At 40.2% G+C, this 12,936-nt stretch overlaps 1 protein-coding gene across 1 annotated transcript in view; it reads right to left on the reverse strand.

Moving 5' to 3' along the window:
- Positions 1-1,030: 1,030 nt before the first annotated feature.
- Positions 1,031-12,936, reverse strand: part of LOC131995890 (uncharacterized) — an 85,397-nt gene continuing 73,491 nt past the window's right edge. Inside the window, exon 2 of the mRNA XM_059365172.1 lies at positions 1,031-1,096. Coding sequence (XP_059221155.1) covers positions 1,031-1,096 — 66 coding nt within the window. The remainder of the gene's footprint in view (positions 1,097-12,936) is intronic.

Genomic DNA, 12,936 nt, shown 5'->3' on the forward strand with positions numbered 1-12,936 from the left:
GATCCTATCCTCGAAACCTTTTACGGTGGATACATTCTGAAGTCGGAGGCCATCGCAGCGTAGTGGTTAGCATGTCCGCCTATGACGCCGAACGTCCGGGTTGAAATCCTGGCGAGAACACCGTTAAACAATTTTGAGCGGTGGTTATCCCCTCCTAATGCTGGCGTTATTTGTGAGGTACTATGCCATGTAGAAACTTCTCTCCAGAAGACGTTTCGCACTGCGGCATGCCTTTGGGACTCGGCTATTAAATTGAGGTCCCTTATCATTGAGCTCTAAACTTGAATCGGACAGTTATCATTGGTATGTGAGAAGTCTGTCCCTGTTCCTTAATGCAATTTACATTCAGAAGTCAGGCAATGTCAATTGAAGACACCTAGAACTACTCGTTGATACAAATTTCCCGGGAAATTATGCAACCAACAACGTGGTGCCCAAAGAGGTTGCCATTGATATGCATTCGTCGAAGATAGTTGGGGAATTTGTGTCTGTGTCGAAAATCCTTTGGGCATTTCAAAGTTTCGACTCCTTTAGGTCGCCAGGCAATGATGCTATATCACCGGATCAATTACAGCTATGTCCGATAGACTGTCTCCTTGGCTAAGGTATATATACTCTGTTTGTATCAGCATGTTGTATATACCTGTGGGATGGAGAGTCTTAAGTTCATTTTCATGTCTTAAGTCTTAAGTTCATTCAAGATTTTCGTCCTATTTTTCTGCCATCCTTTACGCCGACATCTTTAAAGAGATTAATAGAAACATCTCAGTGCAAAAATTCCTGGAGATCGTCTGTCTTGGCAACAGCATGCATGTAGCATGGGCAAATCCATTGAAAGAGCCCTTCATGGCCTAGTTGCCTACATAAAAGTTTCTCTTGGCGTCAAGGAATACACAATGGTAGCATTTCTTGACATTAAAGATTTTTTTCAATAATGTTGAACCAACGTCAATAACGAGGGAGCTGCAGTTTATAAGCACCAACTCTATCGTAAGAAAATTTATTTATAACTTACTTAGTAAAAGATGCATTACGGCAGGCTTGGAATCTGTAGATCCACAGGCTGTGTGCTGCTTCCTCTGCTATAGGTTTGTCTCTGTAAGAAAGAGGTATAAAAGTGGTATCGAATGCTATTGGCGTATTGCGGTTAGGGGAAAATTTTCCAGCACTCTTAGGCATATTCTTCTGAAACTCTACGTGCGACAACGATGTGTTATGCTTTAGGTGTAAATCCGTCGAAGGCGGAAGTTGATCTTGTCAGCTGGAGATGCAAGTTATCCACGATAGCAGCTGTCTCCCTGCAGAAAGAGAATGCTCTATTTGCCGAAAGGATAAAATACCTGGGTATTTTTCTGGACAGGATAGTGAAGTATAACCATTTTGGAAATAAAAAGAAAGGAAACTCTTGCCGTATACACCATTGGAAAAAGTTGGGGCCGCGTGTCATGCATTGGGTGTTTACTGCGGTTGTGAGACCTATATATAATGCTGTATGGAATTCTTAGTCTGGTGGGCGGCGCTTCAAAACTCCACCTACTGCCCAATACTCAGTCGGATTTACAGGATGGCTTGTTTGTAAATCACAGCCAGAATGAGAACGAAACCAACTGTTGCACTAAGTTTAATGCTACACCTAGTGCCTTCAAACATTGTGGCTGGACAAATTGCTGCCACCACTGCTGTGAGGCTAAGGGGGCTTTCTCTCTGGTCATGCGGCGCCTACGGACATTGCAGTACGCTTGATACTATGTCCGATGTTCCAGGCAGTTTGGAATGGATAATATATAATGTCATAAAGACGATTGGCATAAATATCTTTTCAGATAGACAGGCATCCATTAAATCTCTGGGAAAATAGTTTCTGAATTCAACAACCGCCCTCGACTGCACCAGATCTCTGAACGAGATGGCTGAACAGTTTAAAATTTACTTGTTCTGGTAGCCGGTTGCAAGTAACGACTTTTGTAGAAGCTGTGAGAACGTCGAGGAAGAAACAACGGACTATAGAATATCTGCTGGGTGTGCCTTCTGCACTGGCAGTCAGAAGGAGTTCCACTTTCATGTCATTGCGAACTTGTCTGATTGACTGAATGTGAAAATTCGCATACTTTTGGATTTTTAAAAGCGATCTGAATAGTTCAACGTAAGGAATTATAAGGCATCTTCCATTTGCTGTTCCTGTGGTATCACAATGGGCGAAAGGGTGAAAGTGAGTCTGATGGCTGCCTGCCTAACCTATCTTCACTTTTTCGAATTCTATCGTAATTTCTACAGACGAACGGGTATGGCTAGATCGACACAGAATTTCAAGACGAACAAGAATAATTATACTTTATTGGGTCTCAGATTAATATTTCGAAGAGTTACAAACGGATTAACTAGATGAGTATACCCCTAATACTAATGTATACTAATGGGGGTCGACATCTTAGGATATGAATCCCCATCCTATGGTGGTGGGTATTAAAACGGAAAAAATAGAAACAAGTAAAAGCGTGCTAAGTTCGGCCGGGCCGAATCTTATATACCCTCCACCATGGATCGCATTTGTCGAGTTCTTTTCCCGGCATCTCTTCTTAGGCAAAAAAAAGGATATAAGAAAAGATTTGCTCTGCTATTAGAGCGATATTAAGATATGGTCCGGTTTGGACCACAGTTAAATTATGTTTATGTTGGAGACCTGTGTAAAATGTCAGCCAATTCGAATAAGAATTGCGCTCTTTGTGGGCTCAAGAAGTAAAATAGAGAGATCGATTTATATGGGAGTTGTATCGGGCTATAGACCGATTCTGTACATAATAAACACGTATGTTAATGGTCATGAGAGAATCCGTCGTCCAAAATTTCAGGCAAATCGGATAATAATTGCGACCTCTAGAGGCTCAAGAAGTCAAGTCCCCAGATCAGTTTATATGACAGCTATATCAGGTTATGAACCGATTTGAACCATATTTGGCACAGTTGTTGGATATCATAACCAAATACTACGTGCCAAAATTCATTAAAATTGGATAAGAATTGCGCCCTATAGGAGCTCAAGAAGTCAAGACCCAAGATCGGTTTATATGACAGCTATATAAGGTTATGGACCGATTTGAACCATACTTCGCACAGTTATTGGATATCATAACAAAACACGTCGTGCAAAACTTCATTCCAATCGGATAAGAATTGCGCACTCTAGAGGCTCAAGAAATCAAGACCCCAGATCGGTTTATATGGCAGCTATATCAGGTTATGGACGGATTTGAACCATACTTGGCACAGTCGTTGGATATAATAACGAAACACGTCGTGCAAAATTTCATTTCAATCGGATAAGAATTGCAACAAGAAAACATGGACCGATATGGCCCATTTACAATACCAAGCGACCTACACTAATAAGAAGTATTTGTGCAAAATTTCAAGCGGCTAGCTTTACTCCTTCGGAAGTTAACGTGCTTTCGACAGACAGACGGACGGACATGGCTAGATCGACATAAAATTTCACGACGATCAAGAATATATATACTTTATGGGGTCTCAGATGAATATTTCGAGTAGTTACAATCAGAATGACGAAATTAGTATACCCCCCATCTTATGGTGGAGGGTATAAAAACAAGTAAAAGCGTGCTAAGTTCGGCCGGATCGAATCTTATATACCCTCCACCATTGATCGCTCTTGTTAAGTTCTTTGGCCGTTAACTTTTTAAGGAAAAACAAAGCCATGAACCGATTGGGGCCATACTTGGAGACCAAAGTGGAATGCATTTTGCAAAATTTCAGAAAATTCGGATAAGAATTGCGCCCTATAGCGGCTCAAGAAATAAAATCGGAAGATCTGTTTATTGGGATTATTGGGCTATAGCAGGTTATGGACCGATTCAGGCCATATTAAAGGGCCATACAATAAGTCATTGGAGGCTACCGTAGCGCAGAGGTTAGCATGTCCGCCTATGACGCTGAACGCCTGGGTTCGAATCCTGGCGAGACCATCAGAAAAAATTGTCAGCGGTAGTTTTCCCCTCCTAATGCTGGCAACATTTGTGAGGTACTACGCCATGTGAAACTTCTCTCCAAAGAGGTGTCACACTGCGGCACGCCGTTCGGACTCGGCTATAATAGGAGGCCCCCTATCATTGAGCTTAAAACTTGAATCGGACTGCACTCATTGATATGTGAGAAGTTTGCCCCTGTTCCTTAGTGGAATGTTCATGTGCAAAATTTGCAATTTGCGTTTACAAGAAGTCATTATGCAAAATTTTTCTCTAGAGGCTCAAGAAGTAGAATCGGGAGATCGGATTTTATTGGAACTATAACAGGTTGTGAACCAATTTGGGCCATACTTGACGCAGTTGTTTATGATAAAACCAGAACACTTTATACGAAATTTCAGCCACATCGGATAATAATTGCCCGATCGCGTTACATATGAGCTATATCAGGTTATGAACTGATTTGAACTATACTTGGCACAGTTGTTGAAATTCATAACAGAACACAAATAAACATTCCAAATTTCAGCCAAATCGGACAAAAATCGCGGCTTCCAGAAGTTTAATCGAGATATCGGTTTATATGGGAGCTATATCTAAATCTGAACCGATATGGCCCCTTTGCAATCCCCAACGACCTACATTCATATTAAGTATCTGTGCAAAACTACAAGAGGCTAGCTTTACGCGTTCGACAGCTATCGTGATTTCGACAGACGGACGAAATATCGATACGATGAAGAACATATACACTTCAAGGAGTCTTAGAAGAATATTTCGAGGTGTTACAAACGGAACGATTATATTAATATAACCCTATCCTATGGTGGCGGGTATAACAAGTAAAAGCGTGCTAAGTTTGGCCGAGTAAAATCTTGGGAAGCCACCACTATGGAAATTAAAATTTATACAAAATAATTTTATTGAAGGCCATAAATTTATTCTACATACCAAACTTCAGCCGAAGTTAATATATTTAGGGTTGCGACACTTCGCCCTGAATGTGTATATCGAATTCGTCTGCCTACAATGCTGAACGCCTGCGTTCAAATCCTGGCAAAATCGGACAAAATTTAAAGCGGTGGTGATCCCCTCTTAATGCTGGCGACATTTGCCATGCGGCACCGCATTCGGACTCGGTTATAAAAAAAAGTCCCTTATCATTGAGTTTAAACTTGAATCGAAGAAGTGAGTGTGAGAAGTGTGCCCCTTCTCAGTTCCTTGGTAAATTTTTACTCCACTCCCAAATACCTTTCTTTTGGGTCCTATATTATCATATTAGTAAATATTTCTGGTTTACATTTTATATGAGCCCCATAATGGCATGATCGGTAAATAAATTCTGTTTGAGGGTGGGATGGACCCCAGGGTCTTTGTCCCGAAAATGAGTATCAATTTCCCGAAAAGCAATCAATTTAAAAATCAAATAGCTTTTATATAATAGGGAGGTGTTTTCGGGTGCGGCAGTTCCTCAAACACATGGCTCTTCAATTGGATATCAAATTCGCCTTTTTCTCTCAAGTACCTTTCGTTTGAGCTCTATATTGTCGTGATTGGTCTATATACCCATTTGGCGGGTTATGGACGGCCCTCGAGGCACCCGACCCCAACAATAGAAACCATGTTTTGTTTTGATTGTGAGAGTGCAAAAAAAATGTCGAACGAATCGCATTGCCAATCTCCGAGATCTGGTGGTTTTGAAAATTAGGGTAATGAGAACTGCTATTTAGGGGAGGGATGGAACTCAGACATTTCGACACAAATATGGATATAAAATTAGAGCTGCACTCCCAAATACATTTAATGTGAGCCCCATATTGCCATGGCCAGTAAATATGAAATGTTTGGAGGGTGTTTTGGGGCTGGGGCGGCCACCGGCACTTTGCCCTGAAGATAAATATCAAACTCGTTCTTTATTCTCAAATACAGTTGATTTGAGCTCCATATTGCCATAATCGGAAATTTATTTAGGGCGTACCCCCAAACACTTGGCTCCAAAATCGAATACCAAATTCGTTTTCTACTCTCAAATATCTTTAATTTGAATCCCATATTGTCATAATGGGTCAAGCAACCTATTTAACTTATTTTTGGAAAGAAAAGCGCAACCAAGACTTGAACTCAAATTTTAATGTCATATTCGTAATCTACTCCCAAATACCTTTCATTTGAGTCCCATATAGACATGGTCGGCTAATATACCCATTTGGGGGTACTTGGGGTGGGGCGACCCCCCATTACTTGGACCTAATTTTTTAATGCCATTTTTGTAATCTACTGCCGAATACTTTTCATTTGAGGCCCATTTTGATAGGAACGTCGAATATATCTGTTTAGAAGAATTTTTGGAATAGGGAGGCCCGCTGGGTACTTGGACCCAAATACGATATTCGCTTTTTAGTTTCCAATACCTTTCAGTTGATAACTATATTGTTCCCATCGGTCCACTTTTGGTTTTATATGGCGTTGTTGGGGTAAGGGGGAGGGACCGCCTCCATCCGATATCTAAAAATTATATAGCCTATGTTTCCTTCCAGACAAACTTACATAATCTGTGAAAATGTTAAGCAAATCGGTTCAGCCGTTTTTGATTTTACGGAACAAACAAAAAAACCGAGTCCCATATATTAATGATGGGTCATATGCCCATTTAAAGCGTTTTTGGAGGGAAGACCCCATATACTTCGATGTGATTTTGTATGCCAGATTCGTAATCTACTTCCGAATACCTTTCATTTGAGGCCCATATTGACATGAACGCCCAATACGTCTGTTTGAGGATATTTAAGGGTTGGGGCGGTTCGATGGATACTTAGATCCAAAATTTAATACCATATTCGTGTTATATTTTCCAATACCTCTCATTTGATACCCATATTGTCCCGATCGGTCCACTTTTGATTTTGGGTGTTGTGTTTGGGTAAAGGGGTGGGGGGGGAGTCCGCCCCCTTCCGAATCAACAAACTATAAAGCCTTTTTCTCGTTTCTGACCATATTCGTAATCTACTCCCGAATACTTTAATTTGAGTCCCATATTGCCATGATCGCCAAAAAAACCTATTTTAGGGGGTTTTGGGGTTGGGGCGGCCCCCCAGTTACTTGGATTCAATTTTTAATATGGAATATAATAGTATGACTCTACTCCCGAATACCATTCAGTTGAGTCCCATATTTTTCCGACATCATAAAATTATGTAGCCTATGTTTCCTTCCCTTCCCTTCAAGGTAATCGGTGCAGCCGTTTTTATACCCACCACCATAAGATGGGGGGTATACTAATTTCGTCATTCTGATTGTAACTACTCGAAATATTCGTCTGAGACCCCATAAAGTATATATATTCTTGATCGTCGCGACATTTTATGTCGATCTAGCCATGTCCGTCCGTCTGTCCGTCCGTCCGTCCGTCCGTCCGTCTGTCTGTCGAAAGCACGCTAACTTCCGAAGGAGTAAAGCTAGCCGCTTGAAATTCTGCACAAATACTTCTTATTAGTGTAGGTCGGTTGGAATTGTAAATGGGCCATATCGGTCCATGTTTTGATTTAGCTGCCATATAAACCGATCTTGGGTCTTGACTTCTTGAGCCTCTAAAGTGCGCATTTCTTATCCGATTGGGATGAAAATTTGCACGACGTGTTTTCTTATGATATTCAACAACTGTGCCAAGTATGGTTTAAATCGGTTTATAACCAGATATAGCTGCCATATAAACCGATCTTGGGTCTTGACTCCTTGAGCCTCTAGAGAGCGCAATTCTTATCCGATTGGAATGAAATTTTGCACGACGTGTTTTGTTACGTTATCCAACAATTGTGCCAAGTATGGTTCAAATCGGTCGATTACCTTATATAGCTGTCATATAAACCGATCTTGGGTCTTGACTTCTTGAGCCTCTAGAGGGCGCAATTCCTATCCGATTTGAATGAATTTTGGCACGTAGTATTTTGTTATGATATCCAACAACTGTGCCAAATATGGTTCAAATCGGTTCATAAACTGATATAGCTGTCATATAAACAGATCTGGGGACTTGACTTCTTGAGCTTCTTGATGGCGCAGTTCCTATCCGATTTGGCTGAAATTTAGCAAGACGTTTTTTATTGTTACTTTCAACAACTATGTCAAATAAAGTACAAGTCGGTTCATAACCCAATATAGGTGCCTTATTAACCGATCTGGGATCTTGACTTCTTGAGCCTCTAAAGGTCGCAATTATTATCCGATTTGCCTGAAATTTTGTACGACGGATTCTTTTATGACCATCAACATACGTGTTTATTATGGTCTGAATCGGTCCATAGCTCGATGCAGCTCCCATATAAATCGATCTCTCTATTTTACTTTTTGAGCTCACAAAGAGCGCAATTCTTATTCGAATTGGCTGACATTTTACACAGGTCTCCAACATATAATTTAATTGTGGTCCAAACCGGACCATATCTTGACATCGCTCTAATAGCAGAGCAAATCTTTTCTTATATCCTTTTTTGCCTAAGAAGAGATGCCGGGAAAAGAACTCGACAAATGCGATCCATGGTGGAGGGTATATAAGATTCGGCCCGGCCGAACTTAGCACGCTTTTACTTGTTTTCAATTACTCTTCTTTGCATTCACTAAGTTACGTATATATTTTGCGGCCATATTTTTATAGAACTTTTAGACTATTGTGGAAGCTTGCCCATAGATAGGGTTAAAAAATAATACTGAAAACTGTCAAAGGTTAGTTCCTATATTTTATTTATTCGAAGGGCAGACAACTTGTCAAAACAGTAGTGAAAAGCATAGGATCAACTTTGAACACACTCTCCTGTTCCTCTTGCTCTCTTTTTCTTTGTTCGGGTTTGCTTGACTATTCAAATAGTTTCTATCTCCCAATAGATGGCGCTGAAGTTGTTGTTGGTGATGCTCGCTGTTGATTCCCATCACAATGTCATCATTTTGTCTATTCAATCGAATTTACACTTTTGTTAGCCTATTTAATGTCACCGCTGCGCATGGGTAAGCATCTTCGGCTTACCCATGCCAAAAACATTAGCACTGGATATTCCTTCAATAATAAGTGCGACAATAATCATTATCCGTTTAAGACTTCAGTACAAAAACTTACGGCCTAGATCACTAAATATGTTTTTCTTTTTTTATGCTACACCATAATCTAATTTCGTCATTCCGTTTGTATAGCATCTTTCATTTGAGCCCCAACAAAAAACATATGCATATTTTTGATCGTCTTAACATTCTAAGTCGATTTAGCCATGTAGGTAGTCCATCTGTCGAAAGCACGATCCCCTTCGAAGGGATAAAGCTAGGCGCATGAAATTTTCCGCACATACTTCCTATTAGTGCAGGTCAGTTGGGATTTTAAATGGATCATAGTCATATTGGTATCTTGACCTCTTGAGCCCCTAATGGCGCAGTTCCTATCCGATTTGGCTGAAATTTAGCAAGACGTTTTTTATTGTTACTTTCAACAACTATGTCAAATAAAGTACAAGTCGGTTCATAACCCAATATAGGTGCCTTATTAACCGATCTGGGATCTTGACTTCTTGAGCCTCTAAAGGTCGCAATTATTATCCGATTTGCCTGAAATTTTGTACGACGGATTCTTTTATGACCATCAACATACGTGTTTATTATGGTCTGAATCGGTCCATAGCTCGATGCAGCTCCCATATAAATCGATCTCTCTATTTTACTTTTTGAGCTCACAAAGAGCGCAATTCTTATTCGAATTGGCTGACATTTTACACAGGTCTCCAACATATAATTTAATTGTGGTCCAAACCGGACCATATCTTGACATCGCTCTAATAGCAGAGCAAATCTTTTCTTATATCCTTTTTTGCCTAAGAAGAGATGCCGGGAAAAGAACTCGACAAATGCGATCCATGGTGGAGGGTATATAAGATTCGGCCCGGCCGAACTTAGCACGCTTTTACTTGTTTTCAATTACTCTTCTTTGCATTCACTAAGTTACGTATATATTTTGCGGCCATATTTTTATAGAACTTTTAGACTATTGTGGAAGCTTGCCCATAGATAGGGTTAAAAAATAATACTGAAAACGGTCAAAGGTTAGTTCCTATATTTTATTTATTCGAAGGGCAGACAACTTGTCAAAACAGTAGTGAAAAGCATAGGATCAACTTTGAACACACTCTCCTGTTCCTCTTGCTCTCTTTTTCTTTGTTCGGGTTTGCTTGACTATTCAAATAGTTTCTATCTCCCAATAGATGGCGCTGAAGTTGTTGTTGGTGATGCTCGCTGTTGATTCCCATCACAATGTCATCATTTTGTCTATTCAATCGAATTTACACTTTTGTTAGCCTATTTAATGTCACCGCTGCGCATGGGTAAGCATCTTCGGCTTACCCATGCCAAAAACATTAGCACTGGATATTCCTTCAATAATAAGTGCGACAATAATCATTATCCGTTTAAGACTTCAGTACAAAAACTTACGGCCTAGATCACTAAATTTGTTTTTCTTTTTTTATGCTACACCATAATCTAATTTCGTCATTCCGTTTGTATAGCATCTTTCATTTGAGCCCCAACAAAAAACATATGCATATTTTTGATCGTCTTAACATTCTAAGTCGATTTAGCCATGTAGGTAGTCCATCTGTCGAAAGCACGATCCCCTTCGAAGGGATAAAGCTAGGCGCATGAAATTTTGCGCACATACTTCCTATTAGTGCAGGTCAGTTGGGATTTTAAATGGATCATAGTCATATTGGTATCTTGACCTCTTGAGCCCCTAAACGCCACAATTCTTAACCGATTTGTCTCCAATTTTGTATAAAATATTTTGTTATGACTTCCAACCGGTTTAAAACTTGATGTAGCTCCCATATAAACCGATCTCCTAATTTGACTCTCTGAGCCTCTCCCACATAAACCGATCTCCTAATTTGACTCTCTGAGCCTCTAGAGGGCGTAATTCATATGCGATTTGGCTAAACACTATTTTAACGACTTCAACTATGACCTTCCACATACGTGCCAAATATGGTCTGGTTGGGTCCAAACCCTGATATAGCTCCTATATGAACCGATCTCCCGATTTTAATCCTTAAGCCACTACAGGCCTCAATTCTTATCCAATTTTTCCTAAAATTTTGCATAATGACATCTACAATGGTCTCCAACAGCCAAACCAAGCATGTTCCGAATTGGTCGATAACCTGAAATAGCTCCAATAGCTTTGTTTGCCTATAAAGAGATATCGGGCAAAAAAAGGACTAATGAGATCCATGGTAGAGGGTATGTAAGATTTGACCCGGGCGAACTTTTCACGCTTTTACTTGTTGTCACTAGATTCGTTCACCAAGTCATTGAAAGCAGCTATTTTCCGTTTATAAACTCAGCAGTTTTCAATGACTTGGCGAACGAATCGAGTGACAAAACGAAAAAAATGTGTGCTTATCGGCACGCCACTTGGGCTCGACTATAAAAAGGAGGCTTCTTATCTTTGAGCTAAATTTTCAATTAAAATCCTCTCCACTGAACTTTCGCTTTCAAGACGTGAAAAATTTCACCTCTGTAACGTAACATACTCTCCAATAGCTCTGATTATGTGTACGTTCGTTGAGCCTTTCCCTCTAGCAATTTAGCTCCAACTAGGATATTCGCACCCTACTAAATGAATTTTTATCTACCTGAAGCACCTATTGTTAGGGCATAAACTACCCCAAAACATCTATTGTTTGGGCTCGTCTTAGGGTCGGAAATTCAAAAAATAATACAGCAAATAACCGCAACGAAATTCCTATACTTTATTTTTATACCCTCCACCATAGGATGGGGGGTATACTAATTTCGTCATTCTTTTTGTAACTACTCGAAATATTCGTCTGAGACCCCATAAAGTATATATATTCTTGATCGTCGTGACATTTTATATCGATCTAGCCATGTCTGTCCGTCTGTCCGTCCGTCCGTCCGTCCGTCTGTCTGTCGAAAGCACGCTAACTTCCGAAGGAGTAAAGCTAGCCGCTTGAAATTTTGCACAAATGCTTCTTATTAGTGTAGGTCGGTTGGTATTGTAAATGGGCCATATCGGTCCATGTTTTGATATAGCTGCCATATAAACCGATCTTGGGTCTTGATTTCTTGAGCCTCTAGAGTGCGCAATTCTTATCCGATTTAAATGAAATTTTGCACGACGTGTTTTGTTATGATATCCAACAACTGTGCCAAGTATGGTTCAAATCGGTCCATAATCTGATATAGCTGCCATATAAACCGATCTTGGGTCTTGATTTCTTGAGCCTCTAGAGTGCGCAATTCTTATCCGATTGAAATGAAATTTTGCACGACGTGTTTTGCTATGATATCCAACAACTGTGTCAAGTATGGGCCAAATCGGTTCATAACCTGATAAACCGATCTTGGGTCTTGACTTCTTGAGCCTCTAGAGTGCGCAATTTTTATCCGATTGGAATGAAATTTTGCACGACATGTTTTTTTATGATATCCAATAAGTGTGCCAAGTATAGTTCAAATCGGTTCATAAACTGATATAGCTGTCATATAAACAGATCTGGGGACTTGACTTATTGAGCTTCAAGAGGGCGCAAGTCCTATCTGATTTGGCTGAAATTTTGCATGACGTTTTTTATACCCTCCACCATAAGATGGGGGGTATACTAATTTCGTCATTCTGTTTGTAAATACTCGAAATATTCGTCTGAGACCCCATAAAGTATATATATTCTTGATCGTCGTGACATTTTATGTCGATCTAGCCATGTCCGTCCGTCTGTCCGTCCGTCCGTCCGTCCGTCTGTCTGTCGAAAGCACGCTAACTTCCGAAGGAGTAAAGCTAGCCGCTTGAAATTTTGCACAAATACTTCTTATTAGTGTGGGTCGGTTGGTATTGTAAATGGGCCATATCGGTCCATGTTTTGATATAGCTGCCATATAAACCGATCTAGGGTCTTGATTTCTT

Source organism: Stomoxys calcitrans, chromosome 1, assembly GCF_963082655.1.
Source record: "Stomoxys calcitrans chromosome 1, idStoCalc2.1, whole genome shotgun sequence".
NCBI lineage: Eukaryota > Metazoa > Arthropoda > Insecta > Diptera > Muscidae > Stomoxys > Stomoxys calcitrans.